Source organism: Xyrauchen texanus, chromosome 30 (assembly GCF_025860055.1).
Source record: "Xyrauchen texanus isolate HMW12.3.18 chromosome 30, RBS_HiC_50CHRs, whole genome shotgun sequence".
In the NCBI taxonomy this organism is placed as follows: domain Eukaryota; kingdom Metazoa; phylum Chordata; class Actinopteri; order Cypriniformes; family Catostomidae; genus Xyrauchen; species Xyrauchen texanus.
This window is the reverse complement of record NC_068305.1, coordinates 4,848,184-4,872,126: the sequence shown is the minus strand read 5'-3', so window position 1 is coordinate 4,872,126 and position 23,943 is coordinate 4,848,184. Positions and strand designations below refer to the sequence as shown.

Sequence of the window (23,943 nt, the reverse complement as noted above, 5' to 3'; positions counted from 1 at the left end):
TTCTGTTTGATATGCCATTTTATTATTTTTTGCTATTAAACGTTTTGCAAGAACATATAGAAGTGAATTAATATAGTGATAAACATTTTACTGTTATCAAAAACAAAATCGTTTTAGCATTATAAGTGTTGCCATAGACATGAATAGTGGTCACAAATAGAGGTCTGAGTACGTGAATAGCTCAGAGTAAAATCCCTTTCAAAGCAAGTCATTTCACTCAGAAAATAGCTGCCCAGGAGCATTCCAAAGATGGTCACTATGTATACAAGCGGAATAAAATTACAGCTTCTATCCACTTTAGTGGGGAAAGGCCAAAATCTCCAAAATGGTTGGTCAAGATTAAGATAAAATAACATACTGTATTAAAAATCATCAGTAAAATCTGACAACAATTGTATCATACAATGTGCTTCTTTAGCCCAGATCATGCTAAAGAACAAGGTTCTTGAGTTGACTGACAGGTGACATGAGAGCACCATTACTCCCTGACATTAAACAGTAACAGAATGTTACTATGACCACTTGTCAGGGAAAGGAAAGCCCTGTTCCATAGTTACTTATTCATTCCATAGTTACTTATTCATTCCTATATGATAGATTTGGCTATTTTACAGAATAAAAGGAAAAAACATGATGAAAAGCTGTTGTGTAATTTTTTCACAAAACGCCAACCTACTGACAAAAGTAGAAGCCAAAGGAAGAAAGCTGTGTCTGCAAGCTTTTGATCCATACATCAGTTTCTTAGCAGATGTCATGCCACTTAAAGCCATTACAAGACTGAAGTTAACATTTATGACTGTCATTCGATCTTAAACACATCAGCCCTTTTTTTATAACTTTTAATATAATTAATAATGAATGAAATAATTGTACACATTTAAAGTAAAGAAGTAAAGAAGTGTCTTGTTCTCTAGTGCTTACTCAACATTATGTTATGGTATGATGTTTGATTTAGCACCGATTGTTGTCTGATGTTTCCCAACCATTCAGTAGGATGTGTTCTTAGGATATGTTCTTCTCAGATATGGAGGAGTTGGATAATGAGAAAAGAGAAATGATTGAAGCAAATATAGCAGGACTCTATCACTTCTACTCCAAACATCTGGACTTCCCTGATCATCAGGCCCTGCTCACACTCTTCTCACAGGTAAACAAATTTTACAAGTCATTTTGACCAAGTTCGACAAGTGAATTTAGTGAAGAATTATAATAATAATAATATTATTTTTATTACTAAGAATTTTAATTATTATTTAACTATCTAACTATTATTTTATTACTTATTATTTTAATAATAAGATTATTATTATTATTATTAGGCTATTATTATGAATCGGCATTTACAAGGCATATTTTATTTATAGAAACTATAAATGTAATAGAGTAACATTTAAAACGTGTCGTTTCATTTAGTTTAGACACGCCTTCAGTTTAAGCCCTGGCCATATCCGGTTCTATCCAAATACAGATAATTTTGCAATAGGAACAGATACACCCCTAGTTTTAAGAATATTGACCTTACTATGGTAAAATGTGTCAAATCAATTGAGGAAAACTGTATTATGTAAGAAGAAAGAGATAGCAGAGTCTCCAAAACAGCCCAATAGAACCTCTGGTTCTTGTCAGAGTTCTGCTGGTGTTTATTTTGCGAAATGATGATCTGCTAATTTTCCCACTTATTACACAGCTTTTTGCCAAATGAATAAATTGATAAATAAATGGACATCAAATATTGATTTAAACTGGAATAATTGTACTAGCTTACTTTTTGCATGTGATACAAGAAGAAAGAAAGATAACTGACAATTCCCAGATGACTGGTGAAATACTTAATTCCTGGATGTTTGGTTGTTTTTCAAAAAATAATTGACTGCTGGATGGTGCGATTGACCAGTCAGAATCAAGTATTCCAGAGAATTGTGTAATAAATAATGATAATGTGTAATTCTCACAGGTTCACTGTAATGGCTTTACTCTTGAGGATGAAGAACTCTCTCACTTGGGATTAGCAGTTTTTCCAGAGTAAGCACACACACACTGGGCTCGGCGATATGAGAAAAAATTTAATCTCGATTTTTAATCTAACTCATGGACGATTCAAGATGTACAATTACATTTTATACCACTTTTAAATGTACTCCAACATGATTCATATTGCATGTTTTTTATTAGAATGCAAGGCAACCTGGTTAGAGAAATCCAAGTTCTTTTCATTATAGGAAACAAAGGTGTGCAAGAAAAATTTACAAATGCACCAAATGCACCACAGGGGGAAGTTGTCAACATAGTGTTAATGTAAAATAAATTAAAATCTTATACATCCACATACTCCACATTCTGAAATAACAGAATAAAATAAGAAACTGCAAAATACTTTTTAGCCAGTGTAGATATACATTTTATCTCAACCAAGTCTGTCTAGAATGTTATCTAGAAATTACTCATTGTATATCCAACAATTTGTGTGTACTGGTATATTCATAAACTCCTGCAGATAGATATGTGTAGCAGATTTTTTATAGGTAAAAATAAAAGAAACATAACCATGCTGAGGCTAGTTATGGTCTTAAGTCAGTGTATACATGCGTGATGGACGAAGTTGTGCTGTAAAATGCTCATATTTTGTGAGATTACTCAAGGTCAGTAATGTATTCTAAATACTTTTGATTACTTCTTCATCACTGGTAGATTTTTTTTCACTTGCTTTGACTATAAACTCTCTGCCAGTACAGTAAGACAAAATGCACATGTTAAAAATACATTCTCTAAAAAACATAAATATCTTATGCAATGTTTCTAAAACAAGGTCAATCTAATTGATCTTGTTTTAAGGATTTTGAGATATTTTTACAGGAAAACAATAAATACAAATAAGTATCAAGAATATGATTTTTACCCTAATATCAAAGGTCTTACTAGAATAAAGAAATTATGATCCAACGTGAATTTTCTTGATAAAAACAAATGACAATAAAATGCAAAGTAACCTCTTCAGTAATCAAAATACATTTGAATGTAACTGTATTCTAAATATCAATGATTTAAATTATAACTGTAGTGGAATACAGTTACTTATATTTTGTATTTTAAATACGTAACTCTGTTACATGTATTTCGTTACTCCCCAACACTGCGTATGGAGGACCAAATGTGACAATTTGAAAAATAAATAAACAAATAAATATATTTGCAAAGAAATGTAAAAATGAATAAAGTGTGTATGTATATGTATATACAGTAGTGGCCAAAAATATTGGCACCCTTGGTAAATATGAGCAAAGAAGGCTGTGAAAAAAATCTGCATTTTTTATTCTTTTGAACATTCATAAAAAAAATTCACAAAAATCTAACCTTTAATTGAACCTGTGTGTAGAGCCATTTGAATAGAAAATGAATGATCTCTATTGAATTAATGACTTAGAGGTGAACAAAATGACCAAAATCTTTTATCACTGTGTAGCGTGGAGGAGGGCGGGTTGATGCATGCCCAGATCCCAATCACCCTGATGAGGCGAGCGAGGTATAAAGGTGACCGGAGACGACAGTTCGAGATAGAGAGAGAGAGCTTCAGGCAGCTGTCCTGTATGTTTGGTTGTTATTTGGCTTTTGCTTTAATTCATTATTAAATTATGAGTTGCACTTCAAGCTGGTTATAGCCTCCTCCTTTTCATTGAACTTTGTTACACACTGTTTAAGTAATTTTATTTGTTTGTAACTCTGTGTATGTAGAGTGGCCATGCCTATACAGAATATTTTCCAAAATGTCCAGGGCTGAAAATCCTGGCATACAATCTGAACAGAAACTGCAGCTTTAACAGATCTAATAAAATAAACTTTGACAAACAGCAGCACGCTCACATGAAATGATCTAGTATCAATTAATGCAACTGCGCATGTTGGCAATAGGAGCTTAATATATTCAGGACCAGGTACATATAAATAGCCATTCAAGGCAGCTCAGCGATAGTGGAAAAAGGGAGGAGAGAGAAAGAGAGAGAGAGAGACGCACGGCTATTCATTTGGATTAACACTACTAGATCAACACGTCATTAATATATTTCTAACCAAATTATTCTCCTTCAGTCTACCCGCCATCTCTCTCCACACTATGATGCGTGTCCACTGGCATGGAAGAAATCCGCTCAATGGAGTATCTTGGAAAATGTGAATATGTGTTATATTTTATGCATTTAAATTGTCACACTCCGTTTTGCCTCCGACTATTCTCCTTCGGCCTACCCGCCATCTCTCTCCACTCTACACTGATCCGGCATTTTACATGGCATGCAGTTACAGTCATTTTCGATTGGAGTAAGTCGAAAATGACTGAAACTGCATGCCATGTAAAATGCTGGATCAGTGTAGAGTGGAGAGTGACGGCGGGTAGGCCAAAGGAGAATAGTTTGGTTAGAAATAGGTTCATGCCATGTTGATCTGGCAGTGATAATTCCAAATGAATAGCCATGCTTCTCTCCCTCTCCACCCTTTTTCCACCCTCACTGAGCTGCCTTGTGTGGCTATTTATACTCTCCTGGCCCTGAATAAATCAAGCTCCAATCACCAACATCCGCGTGTTTGCATTAATTGATACTGCATCATTTCACGTGAGTGTGCTGCTTTTTGTCGAAATGTCTGTTATTAGATGTGATGAAGTTGCAGTTTCTGTCTGCAGAGTCCCGGACATTTTGGAAAATAGTCTGTACAGGTATGGTCATTCTACATACACAGAGTAACAGACATATAAAATTACTTATACAGTGATAAAAGATTTTGGTCATTTGCCAACCTCTAAGTCATTCATTCAATAAACAAAATTAATTTCCTATTCAAATTGCTCAACTCACAGGTACATTTTACAATTTCTCGCCCATTACAAATGCACGCCCACCCACCTGTGGCTATATTTCAAGTATTATATTTTTTCAACCACAAGATATCACTGTGGCCTCCAAGCTTCACTCTAGAGCGCTCTAAGCTAGATTGTTATGCTTAAAGTAGAAAGCACGCCCCCTCATTACCATATGGACACAGACATTTACAAATATATAAATGTGGAAATAATACAAATAAATTAATTAATATGGAAATATAAATATTTATAATTAAATAAATGTAGAAATAAATACATGTTGAAAGAAATAAATGTAGAAATAAATGAGGAAATAAATAAATACAATAATAACCAAATAAGGAAATAAAAGTGCAAATACTCATTTATGTCAGATTTTAAAATGTATTATATATATATATATATATATATATATATATATATATATATATATATATATATATTATACACACTTTATTACTTTTTACATTTCTTTACAAATATATTTGTAATATAATATCCATAGTCATGTCACACAGGTGCAGCTGATCAGATCAGAAGCGGCATTAAGACAAGCACTGTGAATTTTTTTTCTCTTATTCAACCTTTAATGGGTTTACAACATATCTAACTATAGCTAAAATCTCGATTTAAAAAGAAAATGGTCAAAATGCAAATGAGAATTTATCAGAAAAATCTGAAAAACTGCCCAGCCATAACACGCACGCACACACACACACGTTTTATTATTTGCATTTAGCATCGTTTTCCCCTGCTGTCGACCACAATATCAGAATAGAGACACCAGTTGTCGAGCAGTCTCATATTCTTGTATTGTATCTCTCTCTCAGCATTGCACTGATGAATCACAGCTGCTGTCCAAATGTCATTGTCACATTCAGAGGTATTAATGCAGAAGTGCGTGCTGTGCAGGACATCAGTCCAGGTCAAGAGGTCAGTATGCTGCTTTTCATTTTGTGAGGACAATGTTCACCAGTTAAATTACCAAAAATGAAGTTGCAGTTCTTTAGGCAGGTACTGAGAAGTGGATTTTGTTAGGTATTTGTTTGTTAGGTTTTTGAATAGACTAAATGGACATATTCAAAGATTACCGATTAGTTGTATGTGTCTAGGTACATCATTCACATACCCAATTAAACTACTAAATTATTTCATGTGTCAAGGGAAACCGTTTGAAAACATAGTGACTGCATGGGCCAAACTCTTCAGACAGTGGCAAACTCTTCATCAAACACTGGTCAGAAATCAAATAGAAAGATAGACACTTCACTGGAGAGTTGCTCAATGTCATAAACATGGCTTCACATTGAGTTGAAACAGCATTTCTAAAAAAAACTATGTGAGCTTCACTGGAATATTTGGCAGCCAGAATCTACTTGTATCTGAGGCCACAACACATGACTTTATTTAGCAAAGTTCATCTGGTCTGATGTGTTATCAGTCACCCTGTTTTCTAAATCTAGATGTTTTTTTGTCTAGTGATAAAACCAAAGGATGTCTATTACCTGATTCAGCAGGAGCACTCTTGGCTGAGGCAAACATTTGGGATAGCTTAAGAGGTTGAGCATGCTGTATCCTGATGAGATCACAGATACAAGAATAGAAGGGGTGTAAAAGTGTGTGTGTAAAGTGTGCTTCAGTTTCAGTTTTAGTGGTGAGGCCCAGTTTTAAGGTTGATTGATAGAGCTATTTGACAGTTATATGAAAATAGATAAATCCTATACAGAGCTTTGCCATGAAGAGGAGTAGTGAAACTGGCCTGTAGGTTTTGATGCCTGCGTTTCTTGAGTATTGAGTGTCTTAAAAATGAATGTGACAGTTCTATAATTGATATGACCATTTTATAAAAATGTAACATTCATTCATTCATTCTGCTAGACAAGTTGGGGAATAGTTCACCTAACAAAGAAACTTTTGCCATTATTTACTCGCCCTCAGTTTGTTGTTCCAAACTCATATGCTGTTATTTTTTCTGTGGAACAGAAAATTTGAATTTATGTAGAAGTTGAATCAGCATTTACTAAAATATATATATAAGGATATAAGGAAAATTACACTCTCTTTACATTTGGTATGTCTTCATTTATGCTTTGAAAAGGATGATTTTGCATTTATAACAGCATGCACTGGAGCTGACATGAACAAAAGCTCTGTTATCCAGCATGATTTAAGAATTGTCCAAAGAGCATCTTGTGTGTTTTACTGAGGTGGAAAGAAAAAAACGAGACAGTACAATAAATTATTAAAGGGACAGGACAATAGGCACAGTAAGAGACAGTGCAGTGCCGACCAGTACACATTTGTAATCTGAGTAGCGCAAAAAGATGACGCGTTCTAAAAATGCCAAATGTAAACATAACATACTATGAAATAGTGTTCTATAGACATAGCAGTTATTGAGGTAGCAGCCAGGTATAAGTGATAAGTCATCTTTGTTGTGTGTGTGTGTGTGTGTGTGTGTGTGTGTGTGTGTGTGTGTGTGTGTGTGTGTGTGTGTCAGTCCAGTATCTGAGTATTGGGAAGTGTGATGCCTGGGGGGAATAAGCTGTTACACAGTCTGGCCATGAGGGCCCGAATGCTTAGTTACCTTTTGCCAGATGGCAAGAGGGTAAATAGTTTGTGTGAGGGGTGTGTGGGGTAATCCACAATGCTGGTTAATTTGCGGATGCAGCATTTTGTGTAAATATCTTTGATAAAGGGAAAAGAGACCCTGATGATCTTCTCAGCTGTCCTTACTATCCTCTGCAAGGCTTTGCGGTCCGAAATGTTGCAAGTCCCATACAGGCAGTGATGCAGCTGCTCAGGATGATCTAAATAGTCCCTCTATAGAATGTAGTGAGGATGGGGGGTGGGAGATGTGCTTTTCTCAGCCTTCAAAGAAAGTAGAGACACTTCTTGGTAATAGAGCTGGTGTTGAGGGACCAGGTGAGGTTCTCCACCAGGTGAACACCAAGGAATTTGGTCATCTTGACGATCTCCACAGAGGAGCCGTCAATGTTCAGTGGAGAGTGGTCACTCTGTGCTCTCCTAAAGTCAACAACCATCTCTTTTGTTTTGTCCACATTCAGAGACAGGTTGTTGGCTCTACACCAGTCTGTTAGCCGCTACACATCTTCTTTGTATGCTGACTCGTCGTTCTTGATGATGAGACCCACCACGGATGTGTCATTGGCGAACTTGATGATGTGGTTCGAGCTGTGCATTGCTGCCCAGTCGTGAGTCAGCAGAGTGAACAGCATTGGACTGAGCACAAAGCCCTGGGGGGCCCCAGTGCTCAGTGTGGTGGTGGTGGAGATGCTTTTCCCGATGTAATTCCTGACTGAGGTCTCCCAGTCAGGAAGTACAGGATCCACTTGCAGAGGGAGGTCTCCAGGACAAGTAGGTTCAGCTTTCCAATCAGGTGCAGAGGAATGATTGTGTTGAATGCTGAGCTGAAGTCTATGAACAGCATTCGAACGTACGAGTCCTTTTTATCTAGGTGGGTAAGAGCCAGATGGAGGTTGGTGGTGATGGCGTCATCTGTTGAACGGTTGGGACGATACGCAAACTGCTGTGGGTCTAGTGAGGGGGGCAGCTGGGTCTTAATGTGCCTAACAACGAGCCTCTCGAAGCACTTCATGAAGATGGGTGTGAGTGCGACGGGACGGTAGTCGTTGAGGCAGGACATTGAAGACTTCTTTGGCATGGGGATGATGGTGGTGGCCTTGAAGCACGTTGGAACGACGGTACTGCTCAGAGAGATGTTGAAGATGTCGGTAAGAACATCTGCCAGCTGGTCTGCACACCCTCTGAGCACTCTGCCGGGAATGTTGTCTGGTCCAGCAGCCTTCCGTGGGTTGACTCTATGTAGAGTTTTCCTCACATCATCATCACATCATTCTGCGCCTCAAGCCAAGCATAGAAGTCATTCAGCGCATCTGGAAGGGAGGCATCTTTGTCACAGGCAACTGTAGTTGGTGATGGCCTTGATTCCCTACCACATATGTCCTGGAAGTGATCTGGGAGTTTCCTGCAATTAAATTACACAAATGGTGAGCGAGTTCAGATAAAAAAGGAGTCCTTGAATTGTGAATATCCATTTCCCCTTCTGTCGCTCTCTCCACGTTGTGTCAGAGAAGCGACACTAGGGGTCTCTCTTGAGCGCCAATATTCACCTCTGAACTATGAAAAAAGGCCAATGAGAGTTGGCCACCAGTATTTGCATGTCCCGCCCCCGGACATACGGGTATTTAAGCGGCGCAAATACAGGAGTTCATTCAGAAAATTTCTTCGGAGGCGATGGTCGTGTCTGCAACTGCTGCGTATACACACCGAGTTCCTGCTATCCCTCTGCTGCATGCTGTTGGATTCTACGGCGCACAACAGCGGCTTTCTCCTGTTGCACGGCTGTGCACTTCCTGCCCCTGGGCGCTTCTACAGCGCAGATTAAAGAACTCTTACAAGTTTTTTTCATAAAAGAGTGATTTTATTTAAAAGAGTAATTTCCTCTAAAAGAGCAAAACACAGCGGCGTTGAACGTCCTTTTAAGGACGCGTCTTTATAAAGATGCCTTTCCGCCCCTGTGTTGTTTCTGGATGCGGTAGAGTGCTCTCCGCTTCTGACGGCCACAGGCGTTGTCTCGTGTGTCTGGGTAGTGATCACACCGAGGCTGCGTTTGTGGATGGTTCATGTTCTCACTGCGAGAACATGACCATGACAACGTTGCAGTCGCGACTTGCTTACAAGAGCAAGCCATTCCAGCCGCCCCCCTTGTTGCTCCTTCTTCCCACGGGATTGAGGACAATGCGGCTGGCGATGGAGGTGATTTGGGGATGGCAGCGGGTGCAGCTCCGCCGGGTACGCCCCCTCGGACTACCCGCACCCCAGCACGCTCGTTGATTCCCGTCCGTGCTCGAGGCGGCGGCAACTCGCCTCACAGCCAGTCTGCCGACCCTCTTGCGATGGAAGCAGATGAGCTCGCCACGGCATCGGAGGGCGTGGTATCTGATGCTGAGGACTCCCCTGGGCTGCCGCTTTCGGGCCTGCACGCCCAGGCTGAGGCCGGCGCTCAGATGACCGACATGCTTTCCCGGGCATCCAACAGCGTGGGCTTGGATTGGAACCCTCCATCCTCCCCACAACCATCACGGCTGGACGACTGGTTCCTGGGGTCTGGGCGCCGCTCACAGCCTCGCCCCCCCGGTTCCGTTTTTCCCGGAAGTACATGACGAGCTGACGTCTTTGTGGAGAGCACCACTGTCCACTCGTCACACCGCCACAGGCACGTCCACCCTCGCCACCCTCGATGGCGGAGCGCGCCACGGGTACGAGGCGATTCCCCAGGTGGATAGGGCGGTTGCGATCCATCTATGCCCCGGAACCCCTACCACCTGGCGAGGTCGCCCCGTACTCCCTTCCCGGACATGTAGAGCAACCTCCTCGCTGACAGCGAAGGCCTACAGCGCCACCGGACGCGCCACTTCCGCTCTGCATGCCATGGCTCTCCTGCAGGTCCACCAAGCCAAGGCACTACGCAACATGCACGGGGGTGGCTTGATCCCTGACACGCTGCAGGAACTGCGCTCAACACTGAGAGCGACGAAGGTCACAGCGCAGGCACTCGGGCAGGCGATGGCCACGCTAGTGGTCCAGGAACGTCAACTGTGGCTGAACATGGTCGAGATGCGTGAAGCCGACAAGACTCGCTTCCTCAACGCCCCTGTCTCCCAGTTCGGCCTCTTCGGCGACACCGTCGAGGACTTTGCCCAGCAGTTCTCCATGGTAAAGAAGCAGACGGAGGCCATCTCTCACATCATGCCTCGCCGCAAGCCTGCCGCCACAGCCCATGCCCCGTCTGCTCGCCGAGGGCGTCCTCCCGCGGCCAGAAGACGAGCTCCTGCTCCGCCTAACCCGGGCCCAGCTCTCAGCCCCAGCGTCGAGCAAACCGCGGGAAGCGCACGCCCCCTGTCTCAGGGACCCCCTCGAGGACCGGGAAGGCTCCCAGGCGCTCCTGAGACAATGCACCCAGAGCCCAAGACGTTAGCTCTGGAGGTGGTAAGACCACTCCGTCCCCTGGTGGAGGGCCGGGAGGAGAATCCTTTGTTTTTTCATTTGCCGCACCACCTAACAAGGGCTGCGGTACCCAAATTCTCAATAAAAGAGCTATTTCCTTTGTCTCTGGGGCACATGGCCCAGAAATGCCGGTCTCACGGCACTCTGCTTTCAGGCCTCAACAGTCCCGGCTCCATGGACGCGGTGTCCCCGCCTTCAGCCCCACGAGTGTTCCCCGGCCGGCCGGTTCAGACGAGTCCAGAGGACGTCAGCATCAGACCTCCTCCTCAGTCACGAACCCGCCCCCTGCCGGATGCACGGAGCAAGGTAAGTGCTTTGAGTTTATTCTCAGCACAGGAGCCCCGGGACGCCATGTTGCCTCCCGACGCCGCGTTACCTGTTCGGCACCGCTGCGAAGCCCCGCCGGGTACGTCCAAAAAACTTGTCCCCTTGGTGCCCCTAGCACGGAGTTTAGAGGCGTGGCTTTCACTGCCCAACCCGTCACGCTGGCTGCACCGGACCATTCGACTCGGTAACGCAATTCAGTTTGCCAGGTCTCCGCCCCCCTTCGTGGGCGTACATTTTTCCGCAGTACACGGCCAACATGCCCATTCCCTGCGTGAAGAAATCGCCTCCCTTCTATTAAAGGACGCGATAGAGCCTGTCCCTCCAACCGAAATGAAGAAGGGTTTCTACAGCCCTTACTTCGTTGTACCCAAGTAAGGCGGCGGCTTACGACCGATCTTGGACCTGCGAGTTTTCAATCGCACCTTGTCCAAACTCCCGTTCAAAATGCTCACCCAGAAACAAATTCTATCTGGTGTCCGGCATCTAGATTGGTTCACAGCGGTAGACCTGAAGGACGCGTACTTCCATGTCTCAATTCGCACTCGACATCGACCCTTCCTACGGTTCGCGTTCGACGGCCAGGCATATCAGTACAAAGTCCTCCCCTTCGGCCTGTCTCTGTCCCCTCGCGTCTTCACGAAAGTCGCAGAGGCAGCTCTTGCCCCGCTCCGAGAAGCCGGGATACGCATACTCAATTACCTCGACGACTGGCTCATACTGGCCCACTCCCGAGAGTTACTATGCGCACACAGGGACCAGGTGCTCAGCTACCTCAGCCGTTTGGGGCTTCAGGTCAACTGGGAAAAGAGCAAGCTCTCCCCGGTCCAGAGCATCTCTTTTCTCGGTCTGGAGTTAGACTCAGTCTCAATGACAGCACGTCTCTCCAACAAGCGTGCTCAGTCAGTGCTGAAATGCCTCGCTTCCTTCAAGCCAGGCGCCGTGGTCCCGCTAAAACGTTTCCAACAGCTCCTGGGGCATATGGCATCCTTCGCAGCGGCCGCACCGCTGTTGTTGATGCATATGATACCACTTCAGCACTGGCTCCGGACTCGAGTCCCGAGATGAGCATGGCACCGCGGCACGCACAATGTAAAAGTTACCTCTGCCTGCCGCCAAACCTTCAAACCCTGGACAGACCTCTGCTTTCTAAGGGCAGGAGTACCCTTGCAGCAGGTGCCCCGATGCGTTCTGGTCACAACCGACGCCTCCAAATTGGGTTGGGGCACCGTGTGCAACGGGTGTGCAGCTGCAGCCCGGTGGAACCGAGGCCTGCTGCGCTGGCACATCAACTGCCTAGAGCTGTTTTTCTGGCCCTGCAGATGTTTCTCCCGTTAATTCAGAACAAACACGTCCTAGTCAGGACAGACAGCACCACGGTCGTAGCCTACATAAACCAAGGCGGAGTACGCTCCCTCGACATGTCACAGCTCGCCCGTCGTCTCCTCCTTTGGAGTCAGCAGCGACTCAAGTCATTGCGCGCCACTCACATCCCCGGCAACCTCTATTTGATAGCAGACGCACTGTCAAGACAAAGCTTGACTGGCGGAGTGTGGAGGCTTCACCCCCAGTCGGTCCAGCTGATTTGGGACTGGTTCGGCAAGGCTCAGGTAGACCTGTTTGCCTCCCAAGAAACCTCCCACTGCCCGCTCTGGTATGCCCGGACAGAGGCTCCCCTCGGGGCAGACGCCTGCGGGGCTGCGCAAGTACGCATTTCCCCCAGTGAGCCTTCTTGCACAGGTGCTATGCAAGGTCAGGGAGGACAAAGAGCAAGTCATTCTGGTGTCCCCCTACTGGCCCACCCGGACTTGGTTCTCTGACCTCACGCTCCTCACGACAGCCCCTCCCTGGCGAATTTCCCTGAGGAAGGACCTTATTTCTCAGGGACGGGGCACGCTCTGGCACCCGCACCCAGACCTCTGGAACCTCCACGTCTGGCCCTTGGACGGGATGCGGAATATCTAGCCGGCCTACCATCGACCGTCATAGATACAATCAATCAAGCCAGAGCCCCCTCTACCAGGCATCTTTACGCTCTAAAGTGGCGTCTGTTCGCGGACTGGTGTTCTTCCCGAGCCGAAGACCCGCAGAAGTGCGCAGTTAGGTCAGTGCTCGTGTTTCTTCAGGAGAGGCTGGAGAGGAGGCTGTCCCCCTCCACCCTCAAGGTGTATGTCGCCGCTATCGCGGCCCACCACGACACGGTAGACGGCAAGTCTCTTGGTAAGCACGACTTAATCGTCAGGTTCCTAAAAGGTGCCCGGAGGATAACTCCCTAACCTGTTCCCCTCCTGGGATCTCTTGGTCGTCCTTACGGGACTCCAGAGACCCCCCTTCGAGCCGCTTGACTCAGTTGGACTCAGGGCCCTCTCTCTCAAGACCGCCCTGCTGATCGCGCTTGCTTCCATCAAGAGGGTCGGGGACCTGCATGCGTTCTCTGTTAGCGACGCTTGCCTGGAGTTCGGTCCGGCAGACACTTTCGTGATCCTAAGACCGCGACCGGGCTACATGCCCAAGGTCCCTACCACACCCTTCAGGGATCAGGTGGTGAACCTGCAAGCGCTGCCCCGGGAGGAGGCAGACCCAGCCCTTTCACTGCTGTGTCCAGTATGCGCTTTGCGTATTTATCTGGACCGCACACAGAGCACCAGACGCTCTGAGCAGCTCTTCGTCTGTTTTGGGGGACAGCAGAAAGGGAACGCTGTCTTCAAGCAGAGACTCGCCCACTGGGTTGTCGACGCCATTTCCCTGGCTTATCACACCCAGGCCGTGCCCCCACCCTTGCGGGTCCGAGCCCAATCCACCAGGAGTGTTGCGTTTCATGGGCACTGGCTAGGGGCACTGCCCTATTAGACATTTGTAGAGCAGCGGGCTGGGCAACACCTAACACTTTTGCGAGATTCTACAATCTTCGAGTTGAGTCAGTATCGTCCCGTGTTTTCTCAGGTACCGAGCCCGTAGAACTCGGTAGCACGCCCACGATCTGACCGGGTGAATCACTTGCACCTAGCGCCCTTCCCCCTAACCAGGGGAAACAGTGCGCCTTCATTCCCAGGAGATCTCAGGTTTGGGACACTGGTTGATTCCTCCCTAGCCCTCGTGGGTCACAGTTCAGCGGAGGAACTCGCCGACCCAAGCCACTGCGGGTACCGCAAGCTACCCTGTACTGGTATAGGTGCTCCACAGGTAAAGCCTCCTTCGGACTCCCCCTGTGTGTAACACCACGGTTCTGTCCCCTCTGGCGAGCGGACTCCCGTGTTTCCCTTAGGCAGTCACGGTATAATTATTTAATAATTAAATAATTGATAAAAAAAAAAAAATTTAAAGAATGTTGTTTCTAGAGTAGAAACAGTAATGTTTACAACAGCAAAGTCACTATATAAACTCAATATCTCACTGGAAACAAATCTAAAATATCAATAAAATAATTGTATCCAATGGCTGTGAAGAAAGCAGGGAAGGCTGTCATCAAGGGGCTGTGTTTGATGTCAATCAAACTGCGCACATGTGGGTCAAGTGCAGGTGGACCTATCACCAGGCCTGTGCCTCACATACATGCAACCATAAACCTGATGTTCAACTCTGCGGTTATCCTGACCTTACTGACATTTGTGTTTGTGTGTGTGTGTGCGTGCGTGTCTGTAGATATACACCAGTTATATAGACCTGCTGTACCCCACAGAAGACAGGATTGAGAGACTGCGCAATGTCTACTACTTCAACTGTAACTGCAAAGAATGCACAACCAAATCCATGGTGTGTATACATGTTTGGAGAGAGAGATATTTTTGCTCCAGGCAAAATCACACAACTGTATTTCCACTCTACTTTTACTGCACATCATTTAAACCTGTTGCATACATTTGATATTATATTATATTATATTATATTATATTATATTATATTATATTATATTATATTATTATAATCTTATGTGTGTATGTAGGATCTCATTAAGATGAAGGTGAGGAAGCTGACAGATGACATCACTGAAAAGGAGATTAAGGATATGATGCGTTATGCTCGGAACACCATTGAAAACTTCCGCAGGGCCAAACATGACAAAAATATCCTTTTATGGCACTCATGTCTCTTTGTATTGAGAAAATTAATTGCAAACTTGCAGTGCTAAATAATTTTCAGTTCATTATGCTGATATTTAAAGGGGCCATATCAGATTCATCAAGTTATATGTGCTGAAATGTGCAGCTCAAACTGTTAAGATCAGACAGAAATTATTAGGGATCTTGTTCAAAATAAACATCAGCTGCTTGTTTTTAACATTGGAATTGAACAGTTTAAGAACAGTTAAAAAAGTAATTGTGCAAAGATTATTCTCACCCTCATCTTCTGTACGCGTTGGGAAAAACATGAAGGTAAATGATCACAGAATTTACATTTTCTGTAAAATATCAAGTCAGTTTTAATACACTATTGTCATATGTGAGGTCATTAAATACCTTAAAGTGGAGTCAAATATTGAGGTTTATTGTATCTTGACATTTGTTGACGTCCTGCGGAGTTGTTGGAGATGTGTGAGCTAAGCATTGATAAGATGAGTGCTGTGTTTGAAGAATCCAATGTTTACATGCTGCATATGATGTATCAGGCAATGGGCATCTGCCTCTTCATGGACAACTATCATGCAGCAGTTCGATATGGGGAGAAAGTAATTGAGCCATACAGGTATATAAACACATACACTCATGTGATTAATACAGTGGCTACAAAAGTGTTTAGACACTTCTTCCACAGTTAAAAATGTATGAGTGTAACATTGAATTTTGTTTTCAATTTTAAAGAAAGACAACACACACACACACACACACACACACACACACACACACACACACACACACACACACACACACACACACACACATTAAGTAAAACATTTCCCAGAAAAAGCTAGTTAGGTTTGAAATAGAGCTGCAACAACTTACAGATAATTTGATAAAAATAGTCAACAACAAATTTCCTTATTACTTGTGCTGTGCATGGAACCTCCATAAATGTGTAATCTGTCGATGCTTGCAAAGTAAGTAGTTACTGTAATCACTTAAAAAATGTAACTACATTTTGAATTCTTGTAATCTGATTACAGTTACAACTTTCAATTAAATGAATTACTTATAAGTTAATTAAAAGGAAAGTTACCCAAAAATAAAAATTTAATCATTTACTCAGATGTGTACAATACTCAGATGTGTATGACTTTCATTCATCTGCTGAACACAAATACAGATTTTTTGAAGAATATTTCAGCTCTGTAAGTGAATGGTGGCCAGAACTCTGAAGGTCCAAATATCACATGAAGTCTTCATAAAAGTAATCAATATGACTAGTGGTTTAATAAATGTCTTTTGAAGTGAACCAATCGATTTTAGATGAGAATAGACCAAAATGTCACTCCTTTTTCACAATAAATCTTGACTGCAGTCTCTTTGGTGATCACTGTACATCTTGCCATTGCAGTCGGTAGGCAGTGGCACAATCACGATTTCAAGCTTGATTACACTTCCTTGTAAGGTATGGCGGAGGATCAGTGGCCTTAACAGATTCACGAACAAACAAGAACTTACTGTTAAAAACTCCCCTAATTACTGAAATAGCGCCAACCAGTCTCCACAAGCACAATAAATGTATTGACAAAGAGACAATGAACTATTGACAGAGAACCGCATGTGACATCCGCATGCTCACCACGTGCATATCGTGTGGACAGGAAGGGGGAAACTTTGAACGTAAAAATGTGTGTGTGTTTTTCAGTTAAACACAGAACTGCATATTGCTAATGAAATACGTGTAATCCCTGTATGTTGTGTATTTCTGAGGTATATCAAACTCGTTAGAACTGTTTCAGTTGTGTGTTTTAAACTCTGAGGCCTCATATTTAATAGCCTCAGTGTATATTCCCTTTCTAAGTGTACTAAACACATGTTTCTTGGTATCAAATTAAACCTTACGATTTGTCCGAGCTGAATTCGAATATAAGATCTCTGTAGAATGATATTACGCGATGTTTTACTATCTTTTGAGTCATTCAGCCCAAAATCTCTTACTGTCATAAACATGCAAATGAGCTTTGACAAAGGAACTCTCTCATGCCCAGAGTAAGGGAGACTTTTACGACCTCCAAAGGAATGTTCAGAGAAGTGCTGACCCTCACTTCATTCTCTTACTGAGAAAGAGAAATGAACCCTGTTAATCCTATATATATATTCTATATATCCATGTGATAAATATTGACATGTATCTAATGTGCCATCTCACATTTTCCCTTAAATGTGCTTGATCTATGTTTTCTTGCAAACTAATGGGTTAATGTTTCAGACTTTGCATACTATGGTTAACCAAAATCATATGTGTGGCATATTTGGTCTCTATAACTTGGTATTTTGAAGATTGAAATGACTGTGTACATGATATGTCGATAACAACAACATATTAGTATTACAAGTATATTTCCTATTTTCTTTCTTGCACATGCAATGGGCAATTTTACAACAAAGAGCAATAAACCAAATTCCCGCCTAGAACTTAAACCCTTCTTATTGGTCGAGCCAATGAGAGGTGGGACCTGTTTCCTGAGGGTATAAAATTGCTGCGCCCACTTCCTCGCCCTCTCTTAGCCCTCTCCCTTAGCCCTCTCTTATCTTCGCTCTTAGCCTCTCTTGCTTCCTGCCTCTCTTGCCCTCTGAGCCTTGTGCTCTCTCACTCTCTCGCTGAATGATGCCAAACTAGAAGGCCCCAAGGTCTCCCAAGCGTGTGCCAGGCTACGGCCTTGACTTTCCATTCACCAAAGATTCTCTGACTCCCACTGGTTCTCTCTCATCAAGACAACATCATCAAAGATCAACTGGAGCCTCAACAAATTGCATCAGGACAGTTTAATTCAAATGGGACATGCAAGTATCAAACTTAGTCTCATTATTTGATACATTAAGTATCCTTAACCCCTTTCTAAAAAGGGCGTGTCAGAACTAATATGATGGTTTGCTCAGGCTGTTGATCTGCTGAACTTCAAACAATGCTATAACTTCTTGCCTTCCTGTATTCTGCTTCAGCCCTCTTTCCCTTGGTAAACTGTATGAATGTATGTATATGTATGTTAGAGTAGTTTAAATGTTTAGTCTAGTTAATAAAGTCTTGTTCATGTCACATGTAAAGTTGTCTGTGTCTCAAGCTCATATCTAAAGTCACTAATCATAGATTTTGACTACTTGCTCTTAATACTTAGTAAGAAAGACATTTCCCATGCCCCGGAAATGTACCTTTCTATTAATTAATTAATTAATAACCAATATTGAGTGTTCACGGGATGAACCGAGTATTTGGTTGTAATGTTAATGTAGCTACATCAAGTTAACCCGATTAACTGATCCAAATATTCATAATCGATTATAACAAGTTATGATTGATTATTAATATTTCATAGAGCTGATTCGCTACCTAATGGTGGAAGAATATAGAGCTGATTCGCTACATCCTATAGTGTAATCATGCCATCTAGTGCTCTGAGCATGCATCAAGCACTTCACCCCAACTCGTCACATACGGACGCTTGGGCAGTTTCGTCGCTTATTGACGCGCCGGGTATACCTTTGCCGTAATTTTTCAACGCGCAGGGTAGTCCGATAGACTTCTATGTATCTCTGAACCGGAGCGTGTAGCGTTGAAATTTCGAGACTGCAATAAATAAAAATAAAAAGGAATAGGCTACAATGGCCCTCCAACTGTTTTTTTATGTTTCAAAACCGGACGCGTCGTAAAATGACGCCACAGGTACACCCAGCGCGTCAATAAGTGACGCCAAGGGGTCCTGCCCGAGCGTCCGTATGTGAAGAGTTGGGGTGTGAGAATGTGTTGCGAAATCATGATCGTGCCGACAGACTGCAATGGCAAGATTTACAGCGAAAAAGGAGTTATATTATGGTTTGTTCTCAACCAAAACTGATTGGATCACTTCAGAAGACAAACCACTGATACATTTGAAATACATTTAAAACATTAATTATGTTTATAACATATGTGTTTTTGTGACAACTGAAATGTGTGCACCCTCTAACGAGTCATTTTAAGAAAGAAATGCTTTCAGAGGTGCTGAGTGTATAATTTGTGTGCGACAATAAACTTTTTTAATGAATCATTTTTGGGAAAAGTGTTTTAGATGGTACGTAATTTAAAAGAAATTAGTATAATTGGTTTATTGATTAAATAATCAGTAAAGTCTGTAAAATAATAAATTAGTGGTGCATTACTTTAGTGAGTACATACAAAAAAAAAAAAAAAACACACACCCACACACATTTGAATCAAGGTGCTGACCTTCACCTGTGGTTACTCTGTAGATGACAATTGCTTTGAGATATTGTAATGCAAAGGAAATCATACATTTTTAAGTGTGAATTTTAAGTGTGAAGTATATAAATACTTTACTAACCTCAGTGTTTTCTTTGTAGTGTGCTTTACCCAGCATTCTCTCTGAATATAGCATCGATGTATCTTAAAATGGGCAGACTGTACATCGCTCTCAACAGAAAGTCCACTGGCATCAACACCCTTCAAAAGGTATAAGCACAATGTTCCTGCAAAACATAAATTTGACTTGGGTAGGTTAAAGGGATAATTCACAAAAAATTGCTATTATTTTCTCACCCTTGTGTCACTCCAAACCTATATGACTTTTGTCATGGAACATAAAATAGAATGTTCATGGTGCTCTTTTTCATTCAATTAATAAAAATGAATGGTAACTGGAGATGCCAATCTACAATTTCTTTTTTAATAAACACCATTTAATATCATAAATGTAGTTGATACAACTCCATGCACTATATTAAAAGACTTCTGAAGTCATACGATAGCTTTATGTGAAGAACAGGCCAATATTTAAGTTGTTTTTCACTGAAAAAATCTCCTCCAAAGCTCTCAAAATTCATTCTTATATACGTTTAGTTAAAATATGGAATCAAGATGCATCTCACCAGGTTTGATGTCAGTGATGTTATTAGTTCTCATGGATCTTGTTTTTGACGTCAAACCTAGTACAGAAAGCTATAGTATGATTTCAGAAGTCTTGAAATATAGCTCATGAGTCGCACATATATTATAGTACATAAATGTTGTCCTTTTTGGAGCAGTGTCGACTGTAAAAACTTTCTGCTGAACATCTCATTTTGTTTTTTAAAAAGAACGTCTTATGATTTGGAGGGTGAAAAAAATAATGGGAGAATTTTCATTTTTGGGTAAACTACCTCTAAGTTTTATGTACATTTATATATAATTATATATATTTTTTGCCTCAAAGTTTGTCACTACATTCAAGTATCCTGCTCTATCAGATTATTATTTAAAGCCAAGTAACCTTAAGTGCAGGGAATCAGATTTAAGTATATAATTTGTGTTTTGGAAGAAAATGTCCAGGAATGTTGTAATTTCATGACTAATTCACCAGCAGTGAATAAAAATTGTGTTTTTGTTTCAGGCGTTGGCCATCATGGAGGTGGTTCATGGCAAAGATCACGCATATGTGTTGGAGCTCAAACAGGAAATAAGAAGTGACCCTTGCAAATAATGAAAACTCTAACACACATGAATATCACTCTATAACAATAAATGAATGGCGAGTTTTCATGAATGTATGTTATGACACTTTAGCTATTCAAAGGATAGTCACAACATAGAGAAAACCATGTTTTAATGCTTAAGCATTCATGGCAATGTCAAAAATGTGAATTATTTGCACATATATAAAACACATGTAAAAAAAATTTTTTTGGCCAACTTTATTGCCAAGTATACACATACAAGGAATTTGTCTTGGTCTTCCAGTGCACAACACTACAAACAGCAACAAGACATAGTTAATATAAAAAAAATGATAAAAACGTGTATATAACGTATAACAAAAATACTCTCTGTTATATATATATATATATATATATATTACATAGAGCATTTTTGTTACCAAAACAAGATCATGGTCACATAAGAAAGCAGAGGAAGAAAGAGAGAAACGCTCCTGTACATCATATACTGGGAAGTTGGATCCATAAAAAAGGACGTTCCTGGTCAGCATCTAATGGATTTTAAACATTTGGCACAATCCAAGGAGAGAAATAAGATATTTAATTTACTATATCAAAACATATGAAATATGCTTTCTGACTTGAACTTATGAACTAATCAAAATTTCTTTGCAACACTTTCAATTAATGTCAAAATAGTTGGCCAAAAAGTGGACCAATATGTGCGCTGCAGTGATAATGTGGATACATGCAAACTCAACAAAAGGTTTGGTATCTGAATATGAGATATGTGGATGAAACTCAGAAAGAACCTGTCAATAACATGTGTGGGTCATATTTCACCCCCAAGTCAAAAGAAGAAATATTACATATTTGCATAAAGAACATGAAGCTAATTGTAGGATCATTTAGATATGTTTGCACTGACATTATTTTTTTGACATCAAGACACATTTTCCCAAAAAATACCAATAATGTATTGAGGGAAAATAGATACATTGTTTCATTTGGAAATTACATACAGTACGGTACATAATGGTAGTATTTATAATGCTTTTTAATTAGTCTTGTTTAAATAACAAAAAATATTGCAGTGCAGTAATTTCAATACAGAAAGATTTAGTAAAATTATAGTAATTTTGAGACACCACTGAGAATAGTAAGGATTGAAAAAAAAGTACAAATATCTAGATGCTTTAATGTAATGAGAAATTGACTCTTTGCATTACAGTAATAATATTGTTTGGAGAAAATTTACTTATTTATGCAACATAAACTGTATTATTATGTGGGGTGAAATTTCACCTGGATAAATTTCATAATTATATTGATACTGACCTCAAAACTGCACTGAAGTTGCAAAATGTAAATAATGGATTCACGGCTTGGTTTTAGGCATCAAAGTGTAGAACAATTCTCAATCATTCTATAAGAAACAAAAAAGAAAATTAAAATATAGTACAACACATTTTAAATATGAAACGCCTTAATGAAACTACAGGCAGCCAAAAACTATGTACCATACCTGAAAGAACTGAAATTTTGTGAGTAACAATTTGAAATACAGGTCAGGAATAAACTTGATTGATTCTTTTTGACACAAAACAACAACAACCAAAACCATAAAAATAGCTACAGTACAATGACTATAAGAGCATGTTGCAAAATTGACATTTTGACACTTGCAAGTTTGAGACAAATAATGTCCCTAAAACACTTCAGACAAGTTTGAGACACATGTAGGAAATGTTGTCACAGTTTAGATTAGGTGTCTTTTAACTACTATGTACTAACATTAAAGTACATAAAATGCAATGTATTTACTGTGTAACTACATGTTGTTCTGCTAAATGTTTCTGCTAAATTCTCACAAGAATCACATTTGCTGCTACTGAGGTTGAGGTTTGGGTAGGTGTAGGAGTAGGGTTAGGGGTTAGAGTTAGATTTTTGGGTAAGGGTTGTGTTAGGGTTAGATTTAGTAGTAAGTTTAATAGTGTAACAAGATTAGGGTTAGTAAAAGTGTAATTAAAATGTAGGTACTTTATATTTAAGTACAATGCTACAGCTTGTATGCACAAAATAATTAAGTTGTATCAAATGCTTAAGTACATAGTAGTTAAAGACACCTAATACAAAGTGGGACTGGAAATGTTAGTGTACACATACACTTTAAAGTCTCCACACACTGCCCCCAAAAAATAAAAAGACAGACACATTTGAAAAACAATAGACACATTGCTGATATAATTGAATACTTGTTTGAAGGAATGTTAAAGGAAACGTCCACGTTGTCAGTATATTATATCCCTTTTTTTCGTTCCAAACACATAACCTGTTTTTTTAGTAGTAGATAATCAAATGTAGATTTTTTTTAGTTCCAGAATCTTTCAGTTCTTTATCATTCAACAACAGCTTATATTGACCATGTATGCAAAGTATTCAATTTAAGTTGTTATTGCATGCTTTGGGGAGGAAAAAATTACCTGTGAACAACAAATATACATTTATAATTTTTTTTGAAAGTTTATATCCAAACCAACTTACAAAATGAGGATTTATACAACAATAATGATTCATCTTAAGGAGACGATTTTAATTGTAATTTAAAGTTTTAACTGTATTTGAGTGTAGGGTTAAGTGCTCTCAGAAATTTTGTCTCTTTGGCTGTTTTTTTAAGGTTGTTTCCTTCGCAGATGTGTTGGGAAGTTCGTTCCACCATCGAGGTACAGTGAAGCCAAAAGTGCGGGAAAGTGATTTTGTGCATCTTTTTGTTGGTACCACGCTCATTTGTTGACAGCAACCTTCTTGAGGGAACCTAGCTTTGCAGGAATGATTGTAGGCATGCAGGCGCAGACCAAGTGACTGTTCTGTTTGCCAGCTTTAGAGCCTTGAACTTGATACATGCAGCAACAGTAGACTGTGTAAAGAGACATGGAGTGGTATATCATGCACTCTCTTGGGTTCATTGAAGACCAGCCATGCTGCTGCATTCTGGATAATATGCAGAGGCCTGATTGCTCCTGCAGGATGGCCTGCTAAGAGAGCATTATAGTTCCCAGTCTGTTGCACTCTCGACGTTGTGTCGGAGAAGCGACACTAGGGGTCTCTCTTGAGCACCGAATATGCCTCTGATCTATGAAAAAAGGCCAATGAGAAGTTGGCAGATAGTATTTGCATACCCCGCCCCCGGGC

At 41.2% G+C, this 23,943-nt stretch overlaps 1 protein-coding gene across 2 annotated transcripts in view; it reads left to right on the top strand.

The window, feature by feature from the left end:
- smyd2b (SET and MYND domain containing 2b) overlaps nucleotides 1-20,980 on the top strand; it is a 94,151-nt gene extending 73,171 nt beyond the window's left edge. For both annotated transcript variants that reach the window (XM_052098622.1, XM_052098624.1), the window contains 8 exons: nucleotides 1,023-1,147; nucleotides 1,955-2,022; nucleotides 5,680-5,782; nucleotides 14,867-14,977; nucleotides 15,168-15,288; nucleotides 15,733-15,907; nucleotides 19,684-19,792; nucleotides 20,709-20,980. In XM_052098622.1, the coding sequence (XP_051954582.1) occupies nucleotides 1,023-1,147; nucleotides 1,955-2,022; nucleotides 5,680-5,782; nucleotides 14,867-14,977; nucleotides 15,168-15,288; nucleotides 15,733-15,907; nucleotides 19,684-19,792; nucleotides 20,709-20,798 (902 nt within the window). In that variant the 3' untranslated portion in view covers nucleotides 20,799-20,980. The remainder of the gene's footprint in view (nucleotides 1-1,022; nucleotides 1,148-1,954; nucleotides 2,023-5,679; nucleotides 5,783-14,866; nucleotides 14,978-15,167; nucleotides 15,289-15,732; nucleotides 15,908-19,683; nucleotides 19,793-20,708) is intronic.
- The last annotated feature ends 2,963 nt before the right edge of the window (nucleotides 20,981-23,943 follow it).